This window comes from Xiphophorus maculatus, chromosome 12 (assembly GCF_002775205.1).
Source record: "Xiphophorus maculatus strain JP 163 A chromosome 12, X_maculatus-5.0-male, whole genome shotgun sequence".
NCBI lineage: Eukaryota > Metazoa > Chordata > Actinopteri > Cyprinodontiformes > Poeciliidae > Xiphophorus > Xiphophorus maculatus.
The window spans coordinates 29,234,497-29,259,271 of record NC_036454.1 but is presented as its reverse complement, the minus strand read 5'-3'; the positions used below and the strand labels follow the sequence as shown (position 1 = coordinate 29,259,271).

At 39.6% G+C, this 24,775-nt stretch overlaps 1 protein-coding gene and 1 long non-coding RNA gene across 4 annotated transcripts in view; both read right to left on the bottom strand.

The window, feature by feature from the left end:
- Positions 1-24,775, bottom strand: part of sema4c (semaphorin 4C) — a 130,942-nt gene that overhangs the window by 18,687 nt on the left and 87,480 nt on the right. For all 3 annotated transcript variants that reach the window (XM_023343514.1, XM_023343513.1, XM_023343515.1), the window contains exons 5-10: positions 14,512-14,574; positions 11,416-11,514; positions 10,948-11,044; positions 8,741-8,860; positions 3,985-4,136; positions 1,035-1,210 (exon numbers count right to left, since the gene is read on the bottom strand). In XM_023343514.1, the coding sequence (XP_023199282.1) occupies positions 1,035-1,210; positions 3,985-4,136; positions 8,741-8,860; positions 10,948-11,044; positions 11,416-11,514; positions 14,512-14,574 (707 nt within the window). The remainder of the gene's footprint in view (positions 1-1,034; positions 1,211-3,984; positions 4,137-8,740; positions 8,861-10,947; positions 11,045-11,415; positions 11,515-14,511; positions 14,575-24,775) is intronic.
- LOC111610295 lies at positions 19,864-23,788 on the bottom strand. The gene is made up of 5 exons (XR_002753574.1): positions 23,079-23,788; positions 22,230-22,387; positions 21,918-22,073; positions 21,588-21,680; positions 19,864-21,200 (listed from the first exon to the last, which is right to left on the bottom strand). It is a non-coding gene; the product is annotated as an uncharacterized LOC111610295 (long non-coding RNA).

Sequence of the window (24,775 nt, the reverse complement as noted above, 5' to 3'; positions counted from 1 at the left end):
TAAAATCTTAATGTTGGCTGGTAAATAGGTAAATGTCATTGCTCCTTTTCACCTCTCTGATTTACCCCAACCTTATCTCCCTCAGGTCAGTTGATCTTAGTTGTCCGAGGTGGAAACTTCAGGGAGACCTTTTCTGTTTCTGCTTTTAACTATCATACAGGCATCCTTACTTTATCCTCATTCGTATAACTTCCCCTTCTCTTTCCTGTCCATTTACTGCGCAATAAAAAAATCACTAAACTTAAAAAATAAAAGCCCATCTTTTATGAATAGTGTTTGGCCCTGAGTAAGTGGTTCTTTTTAATGTCTTTGTCCTGTTTTAAAAGAGTTTCGTGTCTTGGATTTATCTCTCTTATATATCAGGATCTTTCGTAAATGTACTGTTTTTTTTTAAAAAAAAGTGCTTTATAAATATATAATGTAATGGATTTGGATGTTCAAATGCTCCCACCGTGGCCAATAACTGTGCTGACTGAATAAATGTTGGATTTATCTAGTTTCGATTGTGTTTTTCTGTGTACGTTATGCTTCTGCTGTAAAACATGAAGTTATTCTCCAGCGTTTTCAGTGTTTCTCTAAGTGGAGACCACACCACCGTGGTCCTAACGCCGCGGCTCATCGTTGTCGTAGAATCTTTCAAGGTCAAGACAACGGTTCTCTTTAGAAGATGGATTTATCGCCATTTAAAACCACATTAAATCTGTGTGACATTTAGCCTCTAATAAAAGCAATAAAACATATCCAAGGACGCCTGAGTGGTGCGCGCTCTAAATGGCTCACATTTGTAACGGTAATAACTTAAATTAAAACCCCCCAATTACGCTGTAAATACCTAATCGCACAAAGTACATCAGAGGAGCCATCTTATCAGAGCGACTCGCCGCTCGGCAATTTCATTAAGGGCTTCTGACACGTCGGCAGCGGGCGGCCAGGCGGCGGAGCACTAATGCGGTAATTAACTCTACCGCCGAGTCTGAAATACGGTGTAATGCATCTTTGGCATCCGGCCGCTTGTCTTTTCCTCTCATACTGACCACTGAGCGTGAAAGATGCCGTAGAAGGTCGTCCCCCGCCAGTCGGGCCCCGGCAGCGTGAAGACGGCCCGCAGGTTGTTGAAGGAGACGTGGCGCTCCGGCAGGGAGCACTCCAGCCTGGCTTTCTGGAAGGTGGTCCACTTCTTCTGCAGGGTCCGGGTACCGCCCAGATCACCCTGAAAGAGCCACACACAGCACCTGAGCCACCTCTTTTTACTCCAGATGTGGTCCGTGCTCAAACCGACTTTGGATGTGGTGATGGACTCTGAGGTGAGCCAGCAGAGCCACATAAAGATGGTTACAAAGTCGGCCTTCTGTCGGCGCTCGTAAAACATTTCTAGGATTAAGGGACCTTTGTGCCAGCAAGATCTAGAGAAACTCCTCCACGGGTTTGTTTTACTGCTGGACGATAAAAGTTATTGCAATGATATTTTTGTTTTTTAGACCTTTTCCAAGTAATAAAATAGTAATGGAGTAATAATGCAAGTACGCACTCTATAAGAGCAGTAAACATTCATTTGTAGTGAACATTTAGCATTGGAATTTAAAGACATTTTACATATCCAAAAGAAATAAACATCAGAAATAACAGATAAAGTGAATTATGACGTCTCTATAAACAAAACTGTCCAGGGACCAGTTGAGACCAATGGACCAAACTAAAGACTTTTTGTCATCCAGAGAAAAGCAAACAGCCATGCAAATGGAAACAATCAAGCTGGTTTTAATTTATCATGTTATTAACAGATTTATTGATTATTGTAACAGGTCTAGGAATGAATAGATCTCTGTGAGACGTCCACAACTTCGGATTTTGCATTATAACTTAACTTTGCTTCAAGCTTTTTCTCCAGTTTATCCCTGACCCGTCTGCCTTGATCTTCATGACTCTTTGTTCACTGATGTACTCTAAAAAACCTCGGAGGCCTCGACAGAACAGCTGGACTTATACCGAGACCAAATTACACACAGATGGACTTCATGTACTAATTAGCGGACTTCTGAAGGCAGTTGTTCTCTCTGACTTTTCCGTACTTACACGTTGTCGAACAAAAACGAATGACGGCAGCGACATCTTCAAAGCCGACGCGGCAGAAAGAAACAGCCGACCGCCGCCTTTTCGCAAACTGATCAAAGTAATAATCCGCCGACCAAACACAAATATACTCAAACGGCCACTCGGTGGTTTATGCTCTCTGCAAAGCAGGCGGATATTCCTTGGTGCAGAACTCAGAAATATAGGATTACAAATGATTTTTTGCTGAACTCTACTTTTCAACCTGGATATGCTCTTTAAGCTCCCAGGTTTTTTTCTTCTTCCATTTCTTTTAGCGCTTTGTTATATTGCATTTCATTAGCCTCCCGTTCACCCCATCAAAGACAAATATCATCTTTATTCTCCCTCTTTATCTGCTCAGCAGTAAATCTGTTCAGTTTGCCCCCGCCGACTGAACTGTTATAATTGCACTTAAAGGCTTTCAAATCCATTCTGACCCTCGGATATTGAAGTCTGATATGAAGGACAAAAAGAAGGAAAATAATAACGCTCATTAAAAAAAATAAATAATAAAAAAATCGGTAAATGTGTAGACAGGTGGTGCTGGATTGTGTTCTTCTTTGTGCTCACAGGAGACCCAGTTTGTTGAGTCGTTCCTATTATCCTCTGCAGATGATGTAATACAGGATTTAGAAGGTGCAAATGCATGTGGCAACGGCAGCAAAACACGCAGAAGCAGTGCAACGCGTGCTAAGCTATCAGGACATAGTGTGATTCAAACAATTCAAACATCACAGCGCATTAAAGAACACTCAAGCAATCGCGCACGTCTCGGTGAAGAGGCTTCTGACGTGCGGCCGTAACGACGGCGCGGCATCAAAGCTAATTAGTTTTCCTAATGAGGCCATTTATTTTGAAAATGAATAATTAATTAGCAGATATGTCCACGTCAGTGTGATTGTCTCCACACGGGCCGATATGAGCAAGCTGGCGACGAGCTGAGAGTGTGTTGCTCCTGCTGCTTTGGGTTAAAATAAACGATTTAAAAGCCACTGATCATTCTTATTCTCCTTTCTTTGTTTGGTAGCACGCGCTCTCCGCTGTGCTCACTCTCTGAGATCTTCTACTGCAGAAGATATCCGGCTGCTTTGGCTCCTACAGAACATGAGTTAGCTCTGCACAGCTAGCTTACGCTGTAGTTCCAAGGCTTTCAGGATGTGAATTTGCCTTCTTTGAAAAGTAGCTGTGTCTCAGTCTTGTTGGATGGAGATCATTGTCCCAACTCTTTCCACAGATTCTCAGCTGGATTTAGGTCTGAACTTTGACCCGTAGTGCAAAGCTGGCACATCTGCGCCACATCTGCACACCCAGAGGTTGTAAAATTTAGCTCATTCGTTCTTGTAAAATAGATCAAACTCAGGCAAATTAAATAAAGTCATTCCAGACTTTGATTAGGCCATTCTAACACTGAAACGTGCTATAGCAATAAACTCGAATGACTGCTTAATTTACACACACAGGTGGACCTTATAACCAAGGTCCACTTCAATTAGTTGAAGTGTATTTTATAGCGGGGTATCAGAGTTAAAGGGGCTGAACATGTTCAATTAGTATAGTAGAAAACCCATCTATCATTTTCCTCTCCCTTTTACACTCTATTTTATCAAAGTGAAACACAGGGAATACTTCTGCATTGCCCTCAACACTAGATTATTCCTAGAACTGCTCTCTAGCTAAAGCCCACAACGGTTAGCACATTATTAAGTTCTCAGAAACAGCTGCCAACACAGCTGGAGGAGGCAGAAAACAGCTGATTCCCAGACAAGTGTGCAGAGAGCCATGAATCCGTCCCCGCGTTCCTGTATTAACTCCTGGGTTAGCCGAGGCCGATCGGCGTTCGAATTGGTGCGTGTCTACGGAGCCCGGGCCGGCCTCCGGGACGGATCGGGTTACCTTGCAGACGCGGGCCACTCTGGCCACGGTGAGCTCGGTGTCGCAGTCCAGCTCCAGCGCTCGCTCGCTGAAGAAGAAGTAGATCTTGTCGTCGTCGCCGTCTTTGCTGCCGCTGCTCTCCCTCACCAGGGCCGAGCCCACGAAGTCCGGCTCTGCGGGGACACACACGCACACGCAGGCACAAAAAGGAGATCAGAGGGTGTATTTTTACTCGGCTGACATATATCACAAGTGAGCAGAGACAGTTTCAGCCTGCAGGCCCGAATCACACCCCGCGCTTGCTGGCTTGACACCTCCATCTCATCCTCTGTCGGCCTTTCTCACCTCCTCCTCTATTTGCTTTCATCATCCCCCTTCGCCTCACCTCTCCACCAGTCGTTTCTCACTCGCCGTCTCTTCCTCTGCTCACTATTAGCGATCCATTTTGAGTTTTCCCCCTTCCTCAGTCACTGCCGTCTTCTTTTTTTTATGTCTCTGTGTCTGGGCCTCATTAGGTTGTAGATATTGCTTTTTCTAGACAATCAGGTTTTTGGGGGTTTTTTAAGAAAAAAAATCTTAGCTGCTTGGGGCTTCAAATTCATTTTAATGCCAGAAAGGTTTTTTTTTTTAATATATATTCTGTGAATTTACTGGCTGCCTAGATAGACTATTCTTTGTAAGGTAGGAGTCAAATTTTCAGCCGTAATGGGATGGTGAAAACTCTCACCAAAGCCCAGACCAGTTGAAGGCTTTTAGTTTGGTCAGAAACGGCTTAAATTGAGGTGAGGCTGGTTTCATTGCAGGTCTGGTCTTAAATAAATAAAAAAAACTTCAATATCTGTATGAATAATAAACAGCCACGCTGCGCCTCATCTGTATGCGCCTCCTTTCTTCGCGTACCTACCCGTCTCCCCTCACCTCTCTCTCTCTGACTCTTCATCACCATTCCTAATGTCTTGTTTTTCCATCATCCATTTCTCCTGCTGTGACTTCATCCTCTTCTCTCCCCTTCATTTCTTTCCAAGTGCCTCACTCTGTCCCCCGCCTCCTCGACCCAAATGATAACAATCCTTCGTCGGAGCTGAAGAGCGAGCTTCATACTCTCAGCTTTTTTCGCCTCAAATTTCAGGCTAGTCTTTTGAAACGACGCGAAGCTTGATGAAAATGAAACAACCTCATTAGCTTCCACTGTTTTTGTAGCCCGTCTTCACTCCTCAACCTGAGTTAATCAATCATATTTTAAGTGGGGTTTTGTTCTAAATCAAAATGCTGAATGTAATTTAAAAGACTGGCTTGGATTGGTAAGCTACACCAATTCAACGTGTGTTGGTGCTCCAATTTTACTGCCTTCCCACAGAGAAACAGGCCCTGCTAAGGCTACACAAAGACCTATTTAGACCCTAGCCAATGTTAACGTAGCTGTGATTTAGACCTATAGACGTGTTGCATGTTATTGTTTGCATCTGGAAATTTTGTGCATTCGCACAAAGCTGGAGAGGAAAAAGGCGATTCTGTTACTTGGCATCCATAGCCGCGCTGCCGCGGTAGAACGATTCAGCTAACAAAATGAAACCTGGAGATGCAGGTATCATTAATTCAGTGCAGTGTGCCACAGCAAAGGGAAAGTAATGCAGAAAATGGTGAACAACAACTCAAGAGTACTCATATTCTTCTTTCTTCACACTCTCTGTGTTGGCTATGTTACACGTAGCAACAGACTGACAAAAACCAATAATGTATCAGGATCCATCAATGAAAAACACGGAAACATTTCCCACACAAAGAGCAGAACATTCAGTCACTATGTTTTCAAGCTTGATGTTTATTTTGCGATTATTGATAAGTGGTTGATTAGTTAATTTAAACACCTGCTCTGCTGATGATATGTCAGAGTTGATGTGTGGGTTTCTTTTTTAACCCATTGAATTCCACAGCACATCTACATGCTGATGTTGTCAAAGTCAAGCTAGCATAAATGACCCACTTCCCTCTCCCTCACTATTTTTTTTTAATTAAAACTTTTTCCTGACTTATCTAGTTGTCACAGTGTTGACAATTAGCAGCAAAGCAGTGTTCCTTTTTCTTTTATATATCACACAACGCTAAAGATTTAGCACGTTACGTTGGCAACTTGAAAGCTTAACCAGCGGTATGTATTGTGAGCAAACATTTTTTGTCAAGTTGCAATGTGTCTGTGTTTTCTTTATGTTTACAGAAAACAAAACTTTCAGGTCTAAAAGCTGTCGAAGCTTATACTTAGAAATAAAAATGCTTATAAGGTTCACAAATACCCTTTATAGACAAACAGCTGCATAAAGACGGCTTGATTTGATTCAATTTGAAAGAATTGAATCCTTTTTTTCAAATGGGATTTGGTGGTAATATTATCAAAAAGCAGAAAAACATTATTTATTTAAGAGCTAAAAACAGAGATATAAAGGTATTTGTGTCAACATTTTGGAATTTTTACAGGCTTTGAGGATCCTGCATTTTAATCTAAAAGGTTGTTAAACACCAAACAGGTTGTGCACTGACAAGATGTTTTCTGTCCATCACCAGAGGCAAAATTATGTTTGTTGTCAGGAAAAAAAAGACAACTTTACAGCAAAAATGTAACTTTTCTATCTCTTTGAATGAACTGCAGTAACATAAATGACGCAGACAAATGAGGAAAGGGAGTTCATTTGTATCTGTAACAAGAAAAAAGCACAAAAAAGTCCTTAATTCTATAACAGTGACAAGTCTATTACATGTATTAATAACTGAGAGGTCCTGAGTTTGCCCCCAGCAAAATCTGCTCTCGTTCTTATGCTTTCCATGCGCAACTGAAAGGTGGCTAAATTTAGACTTCTAATAACATGTTGAAATAACGTTCCCTTTTAGAGCAAATACAGGCCAATTTTAACCTAGACATCTATGGACACGTTAGACGTGTTTTTATTGAAAAAAATAAATCCCACAGAGTTTTTCTGGCCACTCTATAACCAGAACAACACACAGGGTGACGTTAGCAAGCTAACCTGCTGCTAGCTACAGCTGAAGCAGAATTATGTTTATAAACAAATACGGGCCATTTGTACTACTAACGCATATATCAAAAGCTGTCCAGAAATATATAGCCCTCATACAACACAGTTAATTACTGCAACATACTGAGGTAAATAGCTAGACTTCAAAAATAGCCATACCACTAGATTAAAGTTTTAATTTTTTTTCACAGAGAGGGCAGAAAGAAAAGTGTTTGATTTGACAAAGAATATGAGAAAAAAACATTTCATGGATTGAAAGAGAGATAGAAACTTGTCTTAATGCATACATTTCTATTTAAAACATTTATTGCTCTGTCAACTTTTTCATTCATCTTTAGTAAGAACACAACAGCTCATATTTCTAACTCTTACACTAGTTTAAGAATGGCCATGCTCATGTTCCAAGAAAATCACATCTATTTTCAGCAGCGGCACTATGAGTTATGTTCATTTTGTTTCTAATGGATGACTCTCGGTGATGAATGGCCGACGGTGGCTGTGGACTTGGAGGCCGTGTGAGAGGTGTCCCAGCTAGCTGAGATGACAAAGTGAGAACACACACAACGCAGTGTGTATTCACTGGAGACACAAGCTGAGTACGACCCAGGGGTGACCTCCAGGAAACAGCTGTACCTCTGCTTTCTGCCACTAATGTTGGCTGTTCTGTAACAGTACAGATTATTTACAACAGCAAGTATATACAATAACAGCTAGGCTAGGCTAGCAGGTGATACCGTGCCATTCAGACAACAAAGTCAGTGTGTCTGCTTATCTCTATAAAGTCTTAAAATCATGTATCAAAACGTAAGGTCTTGAAATGTCTTTAATTCATTTAAAAAGTGTAAGTTGCCCTTAAATACATTAATCACATGTCTTACATTTTATTGTAAGATGTACAAATATTTGACAAGCAGATATTTTCATTGCGTTCTGTGATTCGAGGTGGTTGACGCTATAGCTAACTAGCTGCTAATGAGCTTTTTTTGAATCTATCATGGGAAAGTGTAAATTTGTCACCAGTTTTTTGCCACTGGCTCACTTCCATTCCCAACCCATATGTTGTTCTGCATTCTGTGCAAAAAAACCCCCAAAAACCTTTTGACACTAATGCAATGTAAAAAATATTCACCTTTCCTTTGTACATTTCAGTTGTGATGGAGCCGGTCTTAATTTTCTTAAAACGCTGGTCGGTACAAGAGTTAGTTGCTATGGGGATTAAACTCACACTAGAGTACAAACATCACTGCAGACCAAGGAGTTATTTCGACTTCTTAAAATTGACCTTCATTCAACAACTAATGGCAGAAGAACATTCTAGAGGAAGTACATTTATTGTATAAAGCCCAGTTTTCTTTAATTCCTCTAATAATTTGTTACTTCTAGCTCATCTAGTTTGCCACCAGTTCACCTAACAGCGTTAATGTTGATCCACTCAGAGGTTTAGTGGACAATGGGAAGTTGCCCTGGGTCAATGATTTTTTTTCTGATGAGATAATGCAGATGGGTAATGAGCCATTAGATAATACCAGTGCTGGTTAACCTTTAATGTAAGGGTAAAAATCTACTTGGAAACTGTCCATTATCATTAGAGTTCTGCTCCCACATTGAGGGGAAAGTGTTACGAGTGCAACAACAGCAGGACAGTGCATTTCGTTTCATCTCTACATAATTTTGTTTTCTTAGAAGTGACCACTTCATTCTACTCCACATTTTCGCACATCATTTTTTTTTTTCCTCTTCAGACTCACCGTTTAGCCAGGCAGGCAAGTATTCACTCTTCATGCTGTAATGCTGCTGGCCCAGGTTTCTCAGAATGACCGGCTCCGTACCCAGGAAGTTGTTGAGCGTCGCTGAGTACAGCTCCTTATCTGTAAAGGAAAAAAAAGGTGCAAGCTTTACATTAATTCTGTTTGGGTTTTGTTTTTTGTTTTTTCAACAGACAATATTGGCATACATTGAAAGAGGCTCTGTGTAATACATGTAATAGGCACGAAAATGCTGCAAGAATGGCCGTCTGTAGGGTCACTAAAGCTGCCCACAATCAAGTGATTGCAGCATAAAAAGCTAAATTGCACCTCTGGACTCTCAGCTCAGTTGTATTGGCTGCAGAAGCGATGAGAATTTCTGCCGGAGCATTTTGTACGGATTTAATGCTTCTTTTAATTTGTTCAGGCTCCACAATTGGAACAACAGCTGGCGGTGAGCGTCTTCTTGACAGGGTCAGACGAAAATGTGTATTTTCTAAGAATAAAATATTGGTCAAACAGATAATCTGTATGCATAAAATTTTGTGAACAAGCCATTTCATTTTTTTTGTATTATTACTATTATTCTCTGCAGACTGTTTTTGTAGAAGGTTTTGAAACATTCTTGAGAAAACTGCATGGACTTTTTCAAGCTCTATCGACATTTTACTTTGGATTCTTGTACGTTGTGGAACAAATTGTGTTTTCGACAGAAAGTACACTTCAAAATAGTTTGTTTTTCCTTACACCATCATGCAAAAAGCATTCATGCAACTCGCTAGAGCATAATTGTGAAGTGTAAAGAAAAGCATAAGTGTGTTTGTCTTTACAAATTTAAAGAAGTACGTCTTGCGTTTGTAGCTCTGTGTGTAATTTAGGTGCAGGAAAACACAGAAACAGCCTCAAGCAGACCAACGAAAACAGCAGACAGGTCGGGGATAAAGTTGTGGACGGAGTTAAAAGCACGGTCGGGTTAGAAATCAATATGCTGAGCCTTGGATACCACATGGAGTTCAATCCATCACCATCATCATCATCATTATCATCATCATCAGAGAGTATGGCACAATTGCAAAGCTACCAACTCACGCTGGACAAGGACAGAACTAAATAAGGAAGCAGCCAAAGTGGCCTGCAGTCACGCCTGAGGATTTGGCGGGAGAATCTGTTGACATGACAGCTGATATTCGTTGACTCCACAAAGCTGGAATAGATTGGCTGATTTCGTTTAAACGAGACGGTGCACGTTAACGAACGTACAGTGTTGTCGTGAATATATCAGATTTAGTTAAATGCTCATTTCCAATCGAGTCTCGTTTAACAAACGACACAAGATACAAATCTTCATACAGTTTCATACATAGAAGCAAGAAGTACAGTAAAAACAAACAAGAACTGTAACTGGTTGGGAAAACCTATTTTCAGAGACTTGAATGAAAGTCCTGTTGTTGTTTTTTTTTTATTTAAAAAACTGTCACAAAATAATAACTAAAACACAAAATTTCTCAAAGGTACCTAAAGGCTCAATTACCATATTAAATTAGAGCTGATGAAGCTAATTACAGAAAACTTGAGATGAGGATGGAGGTTCATTATCCAGTAGGACAACAACCCTAAACATGCAGCCTTGATGGAAGGCTCTTTGATTACAACATGTCCATTTCTTTTAATGGCCCAAGACCTAAATCTAATTAAGAATCTGTAGCAAGATTTGAAAATTGATGTCCACAGACACTCTCCTGACTGCCTGAGCAGGAGAATGTCTGTGCTATTTTCTGCAAAAAATGTGGGGGGGGGAAGACATTCCTTAAAAGACTTGTAGCTGTAGTTGACGTGAAAAGTGGAGGGCTGAATACAAATGCATGCTGAAGTTTTCAGACTTTTATTTATAAAAGAAATGCTGAAAACCATTTTGTAGCGTTAGAAAATGTAAACAAGTTAAAGGGGTACAAACATTTGTGATTCATTTTCTAAGGCAATTTGCTATGCCTTAAAGACTCAAAAGTCTCTGTGGAACAAACAAACTTCCAAACTGAATTACAAAATAAAAGAAAAATAAAGCGATGACTCAAGATGCCTTGGAAGACAGTCTGGAAAATTTGAAAAACTACTGACTGAGAAAAAGAACCAAGAAGCTTTGTTCCTTACAAGTGAATAATGACAAATGGGAGGCGCGCGGTCCTCTGCAGTGTATAATTATGCCAACTTACCCACAATGAGGCCAGTGTGGCCTTTGGCAGGGTCATATGGACATTTGCCCTTCCCATCCTCCAGAGCTGCCGGGTTGAGGGTAAAATCGTCTGCTTTCTGCAAGCAAACACAAATTCCCACACACACAAAAAAACTATGAGGGGAGCACAGGTGGCTCATGGTCAGTTTGAATTATGACCCACATGACAGAGCTGCAAGCCTCGTCCGTCCGGTGCACTAACCCCCTTGCCATGTTGTCCTGTCGCATCAGTGTAACATGCACGCGCGCACTTAGAAACCCACACGGCAGCACTCACATTATTCAGCCGACCCCTGTGTGCTATGCTTCTCTTCTGTTGCATTTACTTCCGCTTTGTCACAAGGCGGCATGGGCCCTCCCGCCCCCGGGGTCAGACGTGTCAGGTTGACACCTGTCACCCACTGCTTGCCATGACTCCGTCCAGAAAAACACACACACGAATACTTACGATGTAATTGCATTTGGGCTGGAAGGCGTAGGTGCCGCAGGTGTAAAGGTGCGTGTGGTTGTAGCTCTGCAGGAAGCGAATGTAGTTGAAGCACTCAGTCTGCGAAGGGAAGAGCAGGATAAGGGAATAATTGGAGTGGGTTTTTCTTCCAACAGTAAAGCTGCAATAGGAGTAACTTTGTCGTTTGTTAAAGCAAAGATGTTTTCACCACCGGTTCCACCAACTCAAATTTAAAACTTTTAAGACCTTTTGAAGACTATTATGAATAAACTGTAAGACCTACTGCACATACAAAAGAAATACAGGGAACCAAAACTGTGAAATTTCTGAGTCTGTTGGCTGCAGTTTTGTGCTTCTCACATAATGAAAATGGCAATAGATAGCTAGCAGCTAAGAGAGCCATATGCTAGCTGCTAAAGAGCCATAAGTGAGCTGCAAAAGGCATGTTTGTTTGCTTACTAGCTAGCTAGTTTGCTTAGTACCTAACTATCTAGCAAGTTAGCCAGTTAGTTAGTTGGTAACAAGCTGGTAATACTTGCTTGTCAGCTAGCAAAAATAATCAGCCTTCTAGTTAACTAGGTGGAAGATTAGCTAACCTTCTAACTAGCCTTATAGGCTAGCTAGCTAATTAGAATTTTAGTTAGCTTGCTAGTTACCTCGCAAGCAAACTAGTCAGCCTTCTAGTTAACCAGCTTGCTTACAAGCTAAATATCTTGCTAGCTAGCAAGCATTACCAGTTTGTTACCGGTAGATTTAGCCACCTTTGTAAAGTAAAGTCTCGCCATGACAAGACTGTGATTAACATATTTAAGAACAACTTACATTTTCTTTAATGAATTTAAGGAATATCAAGACTTTTTAAAGATGGACGGACAGCCTGCCACCATGGTGCAGCTGAGAAAAGTCTTTAAAGAAAGTCTGCAATGAGAGCTCTACAGCCACTAGAAATACATTTACAAACAAGCTCCCTTTCATTCTTCTGCTAAGAGCAAAAGAAGGAAGCAGTACGAGAGTTCAGTGTCCCTAAGTTCAGTATGTGACAAATTATCTGAACAATCTAAAATGATGAAAAAAGTCACAGACAGTTCCAGGGAATAATTAACAGAATAATTTATGCAGCGCTTTATGGGGATTGCCCTTTAATGTCTGCACGGCGAGGAATGAAGAATGAAGCTCTTTGGATGGAAAAGAAAAACAGATGCTAAGAAACGATGCATACCAGCGGAATGAATAATTCACCGCATCTAGTTGATATTGTCTCTGCAACAGCAGGCCAGACAATCCAGCTTGACACAGAAAAACCTTGCAAATCTGTAAGCCAAAACAATAATTGGAATAACAGCCAGATTGTTTGGGTTTTTTAAAAATTTTAAACAAAGTGTACATTTTCCTTGCAGATTTATTCATGTTACTTCAATTTCATTTTGGAACAATAGAGTACATTTTTCAAATGTGAAATCTTGTATAATTTTCCCTTTATTTCACAAGTGTTTGCTGAATTGTGCTGATCTACATTGAAACAAGACAAAATGTGGAAAAGCTCGAAAGGTGTGCATACTTTTAATTTTTTTTTAAATTAGGTGCATACACCTAATTTTATTTAATATGGACTTTTTAACTCTACTTGGAGCCATTTTCAAAGCACTGCTGCTTCCCTTGCTCTCCGATGAACTGTTTCCCCTTTCAACCAAAAACCACATCAAAAGTTGCTGTTGTGCATCCAGTATATGACTTACTATAAAATATTAAGGAAGGATGTTTTGCTCATGGACAGCATGCAGCCTCAGTAAAAGGAGGCTCCCGGTGAGGCTTAAGTGCAGACCTTGGAAAACTCACTGTCTGTCTGCTAATGTGTTCAGCTGATGATGAGAATCTGAATCCAAGAGAAAGGATTTAGAAAGGTATATGTCCTAAGAAGACTTGGAAATGGACTTTAGATAGTTATATAAAGAATTAGTTCTGAAAATTCATTTTTAAAGCATTTTGAATCTTAAATCTAGTAGGAAACCATTTTAGCTCCTTCATTTAGTTAGATCTGGAGTCTGATGCTAATGGCTAGTCTGCAACGGGTCAACACCAAAATAGACTAAACAATCTCATCTTAAATCAACAATGTCAAAAATGTTACAGTGTTTTATTGAAACGCTGTTTTATGAATCTTAAAGCCGTTGTCACATTTGCATGGAGCGGCTATTTACAGAAAGTCCTGATGTTTTACACAGGAAGATGGTGCGACCCTAATGATCTTCCTGCATTAAACACGCACTGGGGAGGGAAAATGTAAACCATTTCTATGTGAGATTACTATTTAAATGAAAAGTAGGGTAGAGTAGAAAATAAAATGAAAACCACTTATATTTTCTAATTCTTTTTGAACTGCCTTACCTTTAAATCACAAAGTTCCTCTGACCAGAAATGCTTTACATGTTGTTTCACTCAGGAAGACTGTTAGCGATGAACTGTCTTACAACTCAATTTCCTGTGTAAATGCTTAGCAGCTTCTAAGCAAATGACCACCCAACGTAAACATACCAACAGGGTTAAGAGTTTATTAAACAGACATAAATCACTATGGCAGTTTTGAGAATAGACGAGAGCTATTCTCAGTATTAGCTATTCTGAACAACCTCTCAATTGCAAAAATTATAAACTATTCCTTTAACTTACCCCAATTTAATTCAGTGGTAGTTGTGCAGACTGCACCCCACCAATCAGTTTGCGTGTTCTGACTGCAGTATTACCAAACCCCATCCTCAATTGCTTTCTATCCTTTCTGAGAGCAGAGCTGCAATCTGCTTTTTTTTCCTTTTTTTTTTGCAGCTGAAGACAAAAGACACGCTGAATCCGAGCGCTTTAAAAAGTTGCTGAGCCTGACCCTGTCCGAATGATAGACTTCTCTGTGGGCTAATGGAATGACTGGAAAGTTTCCAATTTGGAGACTCCTCGCAGTCTTAACAAAATGCAATTAAGTGAACTGAGAAATGTTGCACTTACAGTATAAGCTATTATTTTTCAAAACAAGTGCCGCGCTGTCGAACCGGCGGATGACGCCGTCTGAGGGGTTTGTGGGGCTGTGTGAGTTAGCATCCACTTTACCTGGTTGTTCTTCCCCTTGGAGACGCATTCCCTCTTCTTGTCCTGCGGAGCCGGCCAGTCGATCTGGGGCAGAGGGGGAGGGAGACAGAGGCAAATGTGACTAGCCATTAGCAGCAGTTGTCGACCTTCCACCTGCAGGTGTATTGTGAGGTTGTGTAGCAATATACAATGCCTGAAAAATAAAACCCTTCCCTAGTCTCTTATGAGATGCACTTTGAAAGGCGTTGCAGTAAAAAGAGACATCTTATTGCTCTGCCAATTCTCCACACGATTGCCCACCAGTTGCAGTAACTATAGCAACTAACCCGGACTCGTGTTAAGACTGTACTCCAACAAATATGCTTCAGATATATTTCACTTGGTGAAAAATTTTAAGTGTTTGACACATTTTTTTTTTTGTTGATGAAATCACTATATTCACAGATAGTCAGGAAAAAAAAAGAGAAAATAGCGCACGGCAAAATATTGAGTTTCTTTACAAAAACATGTTCACACATTTATGTCTGATCTTATTTTTGTTTATCTCTGGAAAAGAAAGTGAGCTAATTGCATTTAACAACAAAAAGAGGCATGTTTTACTCGTCAAAAAGACATTTTAAAAAGATGTTTTATAAGGAAACAGTTGGGACACCATACACTATTAATGCTAATACAGTTTTGCAATTTTTATTTCGGGATGCAGTTGCCACTAAATGCATCTTGTGCTAATAAGTAAAATACGCTTTACAGTGATTTTGTAGTTTTCTTTCTCTCTTTCTGCGGGTGCAGAAGCAGACTTCTTTCCTCGTGTTCTCTTCATCCTTTTCTCATCCACTTGTGGAAGTAAATCTGTTGGGCTTCTCCTTCCCACAAATAAATAATCAAATAAATCACGACTTGCTTCTTGCAGCCATCTACTGCTCTCTGGCACTTCTCATTTTTAGCTATTGAATGTTTAAGGGGTTTTTTTTCCCATGCATGGCTTGTTTCAGGTCACTCTACAGCATGTTAAACAGATCAAGACCTGAGCTTTGACTCAACTCCAGAAACACGGTTGATTTCATGAATCCATGATGGTGAGCTGGTCAGGTCCAGTTGATGCAAACCATCCCCAAACCCTGAGACTTCCAGAAGCTGGTCAAACAGGTCTTTTTCTATGTTTCTATGTTTCTATGTTTCTAACCTGGTGTTCAACGCTTGATTTTTGGAGACTCCTCTCAGCATCTTGCGCTCTGACCAGACGTCCTCCAGTTGTAGGGTACTTTCTGTACAGGAAAGTGGCTGACCTTTTGAGTCCTCTTTAATCCCTCCAACATATTTCTGAACACCTCAGACACTGCCTTGGATCTCACCGGTGTGTTCGCGTCCACTTCAACACTCAGGACCTCACCAGACTAAATGCTGGGGGTTCAAACAGCAAAAATCTCCTTGGATGTGTTGAGTAGCCACAATGTTTTTAAGTTTTGCTGATTTGGTCTGATTGTGTGTTAAATTCCACCTGAAAATGGCTGTTTTCTGTAATATTACTTTAACAGTGCTTAAAAGTTACGTTGCTTTTAAGTACTGCTAAAAGTAACATTAAAAGTCCTATTCCAGATTTATTCTTATCGGGGATTTTTTTGTTGTTTTTTGTTTAACATGGCCGTATTTTGGAGATAGCCTCGCCTTGCTAATCCACAATCCACTGAGGTCAGTTAAAATAATCCACAGACTGAGCTGTAGGTGGTGGAGGGTTAAAATACAGAGAAATGTCACTGAAGCAACTCAGACTCATTCCATGGTTGTGTTGTTTCTGTCTCTGGCTCCATTAAACCCACTGCCGGGAGTGAGTTGGACCCCGCGAGAGCTTTACTGGAGGGATATGTCTGATGATTAAACACCACAGCTCCCAGAAAGGATCAAAGACACAGTGTGGAGAGAATATCGCGGCGCAAAGTGCCACCAGAACATGTGGAGACCTTAAAAACGCATTCTCCTCAACAACACCTGGCTGAACTCTGCTCCGTGGACAAAGGTCAGAGGAATCCACTGTGTTTCCTTAGACGTTTCACACACCATTAGTTCTAATTACAATGGCTATTAAGGCGAGAGAGCGAAAGCCTCCGCTGGATGCAAACCAGCTCCAATCAAACGGTGGATTTTTTACAAAAAGCAAATGTGCTGGTAGATAAACCGCGCATTAATATGTATAGGATGGTCATTACGTGCTACGGCAACTGTGGCTCATTGTGGTCTCGAAGTAAAAATAAAACATAAAGCGGGTTGTTTGGCATAATGACTGGTGGTGTTATCCACAATGTAAATGCTCATTTTTATTACTCCATTTTAAATACGTGTAGGTAAGGCGAGGCCTTGCGAACGAATCCATGCCCATTAAATGTTTCACGTTTTATTATGTTATGCAGTCCGCAAACCTCCAGCAGGGCTTATTGAGATTTCATGCGATGGTCTTTTCGAGCTTTGACACGCACACATTCAGCTCAACAGATTTTCAATTGGATTTAGGTTTGAACTTTGACTGCCATGCAGTAAAATATGAAAACGCTTTTGGTTAAACAATTTCATTGTAGCCCAGGCCGTATGTACAGAGATGTTCTGCTAGAAGTTGAACTTTGACCCCAAGTATTTCCCAGCCTTTAACTCTTATTGTTCCTGAACTGTCCTGCATGTGTAATCCTCCTTTTAACTCCGCCCAGCGTTTACTCCATGATGCTGCCACCACTATGTGGATCTTCTTGTAGCTAAACAAGGGAGTTCTCATGGCTTTCTTTGAATAATCACTTTTTAATCACCAACCTTTAATATAAGCCGATGGAGTGGACAAATAATAGTTGTCCTGACAACAGATTCTTTTCCCAGAAAGCGAACCGTACTACCTGAAAATGTAATAAATGTTGGAATTTTGGTCCCCAATCGAACGAAGTCTACCGGACTACCAGGTGTGTAAACAGCCTACGTTGCACACAGGGGGGAATCTATCGTCTCAGTCAGACAAACCAATAGTCTGAATGTTGCGTCATCTTAAGCGGACAAAAACCTTTTAAAAATGTGTCAGACTTCAAAGGACGATGTGTAATTTTTCTGCCTAATTCACAATTACGCATTCATTTGTGTGGGAGTAAACTTGAAAAACATGTGGTCAGAGTTTAAAGGCCAATTTTGCAAGAAACAGACATTAGCTCGTCCTCCCATGCTCCTTAAATCGAATTTAATTTCCAGAGAATTTCTCTGAAAGCCGACAAAGTTCCAATTATCGGGAGCGAAATCTAAATGAATAATTAGCCGCGAAATATCACGTCCAAGACCTGAGCTCTGAACTAATCTGATTAGGATTTTAATGAAGGACCAGCTCCAAGCATTTATTTTTACCTCTAATTTTTGTTTCCATGGGGTTTTTTTTTCTTGCATTTTTTAAATTACTTCATTAAAAATAAAATCTCACCCTATTATCCACGCACACTCACAGCGAAAGCTAAATATAACGGCATGCAGTAGCAAACATCACATAGAAGGAGCTCTCGTTGACGATGCTCCAAAATAAACACACCTCACACTGACCTACGGCGGTAATAAGGGGCAGCGGCGCTAATGTACTTCCATCAACCCACTGTGTTTAGTTACACCTCAGCATATCTGTCATTAAAGTTGGTAAAGTAAGAATGAAACGCAGCGCAAACATTTATTTTGGTAATGACCTCAGAGCCATTGCACGGCCACTTGGTCTCAGCGTCTGTGCAAATCTCCGCCTACGTCAGCACAAATAGCGCAGGCGGCGTTTAGCCCATTAGCATTTGAATAAAAATAGAAATCTGATTTGCAAGTGGTTCAGACTGCGAGTTGAACTTCCTGCAATAATAAGAAGAAGAAAAAGAAGAAAGAAAAAAAAAAAAAGAAAAAGCCCGTGAATTGAATCTAATTGAATTAGACGGAAATTTCATTAGCCGTTCAGATTAAAAGCAGAGCGGAGATTCTAGTGCGTGGGCGCTTTCTTGGAAGCCCGGTGCTTTACTTCAAATTTAAATTTATTATGAAAATGAAAGCGGCGGAGAATTAAAACGGGGTCGCCACAAACACCATAAGCGAACGAGAGAAGGAGGCGTACACGAACCCGACTGCAAAACAATAACAAAAAATAAATAAATAAAAAAAATAAGAAAACGCTTGTTTACAAAAAATCCTGAGGAACAACCTCCCCAGAGAATATCCAGGGAGGGAAGATGGCGATGAAAGTAATGAAGACAGAGAACAGGCAAGACAGCAGAGACATAAAAGAGAAGCAATTAGTGAAAATAAAGGAGGAGCACAAGTGAGAGAACGACGGAGGGGGAACGTGGCGACAGAAAGGCTGGACCATTTCCCCGGTCATCTTTCCATCTTCGCTCCTTCTCTCTCTCTGGCGCGCTGAGAAGCTGACAACAGGTGGCCTCATCATTACCGTAAGACTCACAAGCCCGACTCGAACGAGCCGGCGGCTTTGTTGTGTGTCGCGGGAGGTTTTTGTGTTATGTGCGCATCTAATAACTGCTCATTACAGCAGCAAATCAGATAGAAATCCCCCAAACTGCTGCCGGGCTCGCTCGCTACACCCTCTCTGCATCGCAGTGGCGGCATTGATTGCAACATGGCCCAATTATTGAGGAAGCAAAAGCAAAAACCCGACCGAGTCCCGGAGGGGGGGCCGGGGGGGGGGGGGGGGAGGTCCTGCGCGCTGGAGTGCGAGCAGAGGGTCAAGTCGAAGGGGGGTTCGATGAAGTGAAACAGGTTTTATTTTTTCTCCTCCCCTGAGTGCCAAGCAGAAAAACAAAAACACGCAATAAAACAAGGAGGAACTGAAGTGAATGAGCGCACCCTAAACTGAGAGTCATGAGCCGAGTCTGGGGACGGGTTCCTGCAGGTGGATGTGAGGCCACGCTTACTACCCTGTTGTCACACCGCAGAGGCTTTTTTTCTTTTTTTTTTTGTGCTGACAGAAGAAAAAATACGGGAGGCGGTGGATTTAGTCGGTAACCTTCGGAGTGTTACGCCTCACAGAGAGCAGGAAAATGTGTAAGATGAGTCAGGGGAAATGTTGGAAAGGTTTTTGAGTAATTATGGAGCAAATTTTTTAACAGGCGTTTTAAATTTTTCAGCTAGAAGAACTGAGTTAATGCTAAGTAAGAGGTAAAGAGGTTACTATGTAGATTGGACTACACTGAAAGAAAAAAGCTGTTCATTTTACTTAATTTTATTGTGTACATCCGTCCCACACAATGCAAATAAGTAGAACCGACATATTTTCCCTCTTTCCCTCAAATACTTAAAGTTCGTCAAATCAACATATTTTATTTACATGAGATTACTTGAAAATATTAAGTTGAAACTACAAACATTTTATCTCTTACCATAATGTAAATATATTATGTATTATCAATAACTTTTTTTATGTCTCAGCAACACTATTGTAATGAATAACACCAGCTTATTTTTCATTGCCAGTATTACTCAATGAAATTGTGTTGGGCGAACAAAATTCTATCATGTTAATGGAACACATGTTACAGCTTTAAATCCTACTTAATTTTTTCAAGTTCTCTATATGCTGTTCTACTGTAAAAAATTAAAGACTGATATTTGACAAGAAAGACAAAGAAAGCGAGTGCTACTGAACAAATTAGTTTTATTTGAAAGAACATTTAAATCACACCATTTTGTACTTAACATATTTTAAATTGAAGAGACATGAATTTTTTTAAATTTAGTAAATACAATTTTTATGAACATGAAGGAAAACCTGAGACATATTTCTATAAAAGATGTACAAGATTATGAAAAGTATGTCAAATTTCTACAAACTGTTTTTGAACATGTGTTCAAATGACATTAATTAATGCTGCAGTACATAGCTTTACAGACTTTTTTAACATATTTGTTAAAACTATCAGTATGTTATGTCAATATGAGACAAAGCTAAACTTTTTACACCAATTATCTGTCACATGTCTTACTGATTACTATGTAATACCATAGTGATAGTCTAAACAAATGTGTAAAAACAAGAACATTTTTTTACAAGGGAAACACTACATCTTAAAAGTTTATCTATAAGATATTAATATGAAAGACAAAATGATTTAGAAAAGTATGTAAAATTTCTAAAACAATTCTGAACATGTAATTTGCATGACAATAAATCAGTGTAATGTAACTTTTATAGCAAATTTCTTTAACATATTTGTAACACTAAGTAGCAGTAGTGTTATAAGTAGCACTACATACTGGAACGTAAAAGCTGCTGAAGCCCAGTCTTTCAGGTGAACGTTCCTCATTAAAAAAAATACATTTGTGTCCTCCAATAAAGAATACAACAAGAAATACAAAAACTGAACATGAGAACATTACCAAATTAAACATGAGAAAATCTCTATTCACTCATAGAGGTGGTTTTTAAGGGACAATGCCTTGTTTGACAGTTTACCTCCATCCAGTTCCATTACTATTTTCTGTAATACCTCGAAAGTGTAGCGGAGGTCAGCAGGGTAGGCGAGGTTCATTGCATATATTAGTCCAAAAAGCATTGCAACAGCTGTTGGCACACTATCCAAATTGGACAACACTCTGATGCCTTCAAGAACGACCCCGATGTCTTCATCTGCTGAAGAACAGTCTTTAAGATGAAAAACACCGATGGTGGTGGCTCCAATACCCTCTTCAATATTAGCTTCATCCACACCCTATGTGAAGAAATGACAAATTAATCTCTTTCTCTAGACCTAGCTGTATCTAGTTCTTGATATATAGATATAGTTAACATAACATAGAGAAAGAAATAGATATATAGATAGATTTATATAGATCGACAGTTTTAGAGATAGATTTAGAGAAATAGATAGTTTTAGATAGATAGATATCTCTAGTCCTTTCTCTACAGATATCTCTAAGTATACCTACATGTAGATATAGACAGATCTATGTGTCTATTCATGTAAAGATAGATCTATCTCTAGATATCTAGAGACATCTAAGTCTATATAGATACAACTATATGCAGATCTAAATCTATTTCTATATTTAGATTGATTTATCTATCACTAGGTGTAAATACACATTAAGATACATACCACATATTTATGGATGAGCTTGGCTGGATCTTCTCCCATATATATGCAGACTCCCTTAATGACACACTCCCGTGCAACTTCAACATCTCCACACTGAAGGAAATTCAGTATGAAAAAATTAGAATTTTTTTCAAGCCTTGTGCTTCACAATGAAGTTTAATAATGTACTTTACCCAAATGTTTTTTATGGTGAAGAGATAGAAACTAATAAAGTTAAAAGTAAAGTTTTAAATGAAAATAAGCAAGAGTAAAAGTCCAAGTTGACAACATTTAAAACAAGAAAAATGTAATTTTCTATATTATTAGTTGTGTTATGGCTACATCACTTACATCATCCATTTGTGCAACAATTTGTCTAAGCTTTTGTCCGAGCTGTCCTCCTCTTCTTTTGAAGAGCTTCCTCAGGTTGTCACAGTGGAGATCCAGTTGAGAGAAGAACTTTGAATGAAGCGGTATGGTCGTAATTCTCTTAAACTCAGCATTTATCTGAAAAAATGAGCACAAAGGAATGATTTTCAAATTATAAACATCTGGAAGAAGGCCACAATCACTCGTGTTGCCAAAGTGAACAGTGAAGTAAATGTGCCTAGACATCTTAGATTAACACAGTATCCAAAAAAACATGTATGAGACAGGTCATACCTCTCTAATGTCAAATAGACCAGGCCATCTTGACATGAAAGCCTCCACCATCGGTGCATCACGAACAACTTCATGTCTTCTGTATGCAAAAGTTTGGACCTACTTGACACTTTTTCTGAGCACCCCTTACAACTCCACATTACCAGCACCACCTAAACCTGTAACACACAAAGATAACCTTGAGTGAGATAACTGAAAATCCAGCAGGTAACTTCACATATATAAAAAAAAAAATAAAAAAAAAATCTAAGCTCTTCACCAGATTACCAAAACTCAATGTCCTGACAAATATCTGCCATCAGCATAAAATTCATGGGTGCTAAAGTTTGGAAGGCACATTTGAAACTTAAATTTGTTTTTTTATACTAAATCATCTTGGCTTACAAAAATGAATTAAAAAAGCAATTCCTATCTAGGAGCCATAATTAATTTACATCTGTTCTACAACCCAAATTTGTAAACACTTTACATTGAGTCTTCCCTTAAGCTATTGAAAAAAGGGTGAGCTCTCAGACGCCGCCGCCGCTGGAGGGGCTGACACTTGCGGAGCGGCGAGAGACAGCGAGCCAGAGACGACTGTTGGGCTCACAGTAACAACATCTACATGACAAACATTCTACCTGTCATTAATAAGCATGTCACATTCACAAAACAGTACTGTTCCGATGCAGGTGGTTCATAAATCTGTCAAAAATGTTCCTAGCACACTATTTTTCGAATATTTATATAAAAAAAATTTTAAAGAAAAAAAAATGTGTTACCATATATTGCAGTTATCAGTAGATATTTACAAAGGACACTTTGCATAAGTCTTGAGAATTTGGAAAACATTCGGATTTTTACTCATACCGAATACTGTGCTCCAGCACTGCGCTGGACCATTGCGCCCCCAGCGAACTGTGCTGGATGGCCTTGGCATCCATACAGCGGCGCTGATGCAGTCGAACCATTACGTTAGCAAATTGAAATATGAAGATGGAGGGGATCATTAATGTTGCGCAGTGCACCACAAATAAGGGAAAATAACCCAGAAACCCGTCGAAGTACTCAAAATCCCTCATATTCTTATTTTGTCGTTCTGTCAGCGACGCTACATGCAGAATTGTTACCATAATAACGAATATCGGTTCTGTTAGTGTATCATGTTTCCACAAGGGTATAATCCCAGAAGAGGTGGCTCATTTGCTTGACAGTGCTAATATGAAAGAACAAAAAACATGCATTTTCTATACGAACAGAACATTGAGAAGCCAGTCGGTTCTAAATCGTCACAGTAGCCATGAGGGAAATAAAGTAACGGACACTTCTCCTGGTGGCATTTCACTGCTTGGAAACTATTGAAACCACCTCGTTGATCTATCCCAAGCACACAAATTAAAAATATGATCGGTAACAACCGTCTTCTGTGGACAACTTTGATGGACTATAGCATACTGTTCTGTACTGCTGTATTTAGCTACAGCTATTAGCTATACTAATAAGAATAGCTAGCAAAATGAAAACAAAAGAACATGCAGATAGTTTAACAACGAGCTATTATACAAGACAATAATCATGTGGAAACAGTCTGAACTACAAAAAATATATATATTTAGATCACTTACCTAATCGATATTCCTCTAAAGATTTGTCTTAAACGTTCTTGTCGCTGAGGAGTCGGAAGAAACTGGGCGGCAATCGCGATATCTTTACAAATATCTTGTTTGGCTTCTGATTGGTTAAGATTAAAAAGACCGCTCTTATTATTGTCCAATCATATTTGATAGTGTCTTTTGATATATTGCATCATTTCCGGTGATGATAAAACATGATTACAATGGTTTTAGTAATGTAATATAATTACGTTAAACCAACGTAAAGAAAATGTGTAGTTTCATTATTGTTGATAATTAAGTAAATGATTCTTTATTCAATCGTGTAAATACAAGAGACATGATTGTTTTGTGTAGTATTAACTTATTTTGTTTGTGCAAAATGAAAGACCCCTCAATTCTCATTTTTTCAGTGTATGCTGAGTCATAAGGCTTTATAGTTTTACTTTTATTATTAGATGACAGCAAAATGAAAACAGCAAAATATAACCACTCATTATTTGGCAGGTTTTTTCTTGTTATTCCTCCATTTCTGTCACGTTTTTCAGTTTATAGCTCTTGACTCAGCATTGGGGGCTGGGGGGGGGAGTGGGGGGGGGGGGGGGGGGGGGACTACATGGATTAAAACTGCATGACTACCTGAAATATGTAGCTTTTATTTTAAAAAAAAATCATTTTTACATATTTAAAACTGGCACCATGTTGTGACATGGTGACAGTAACAACAGTCATGAGATTATCTGTCTCATAACAGATAATCTGTTATGTGTTAACGGTTCGATCTCCTCCACCTCCTCCTGTTATTATTGCCGTCTGAAGAAATGCAATGCCTAACCGACCAAAAACAGCCAATCAGAGCCTGGAGGCGGGACTTTGCGTTGCCATTCATTCTCATGTAACTGTTGCCAAATGTTCTAATAGAGGAGAAACAACCTAAATCTGCTGTCATCGGTG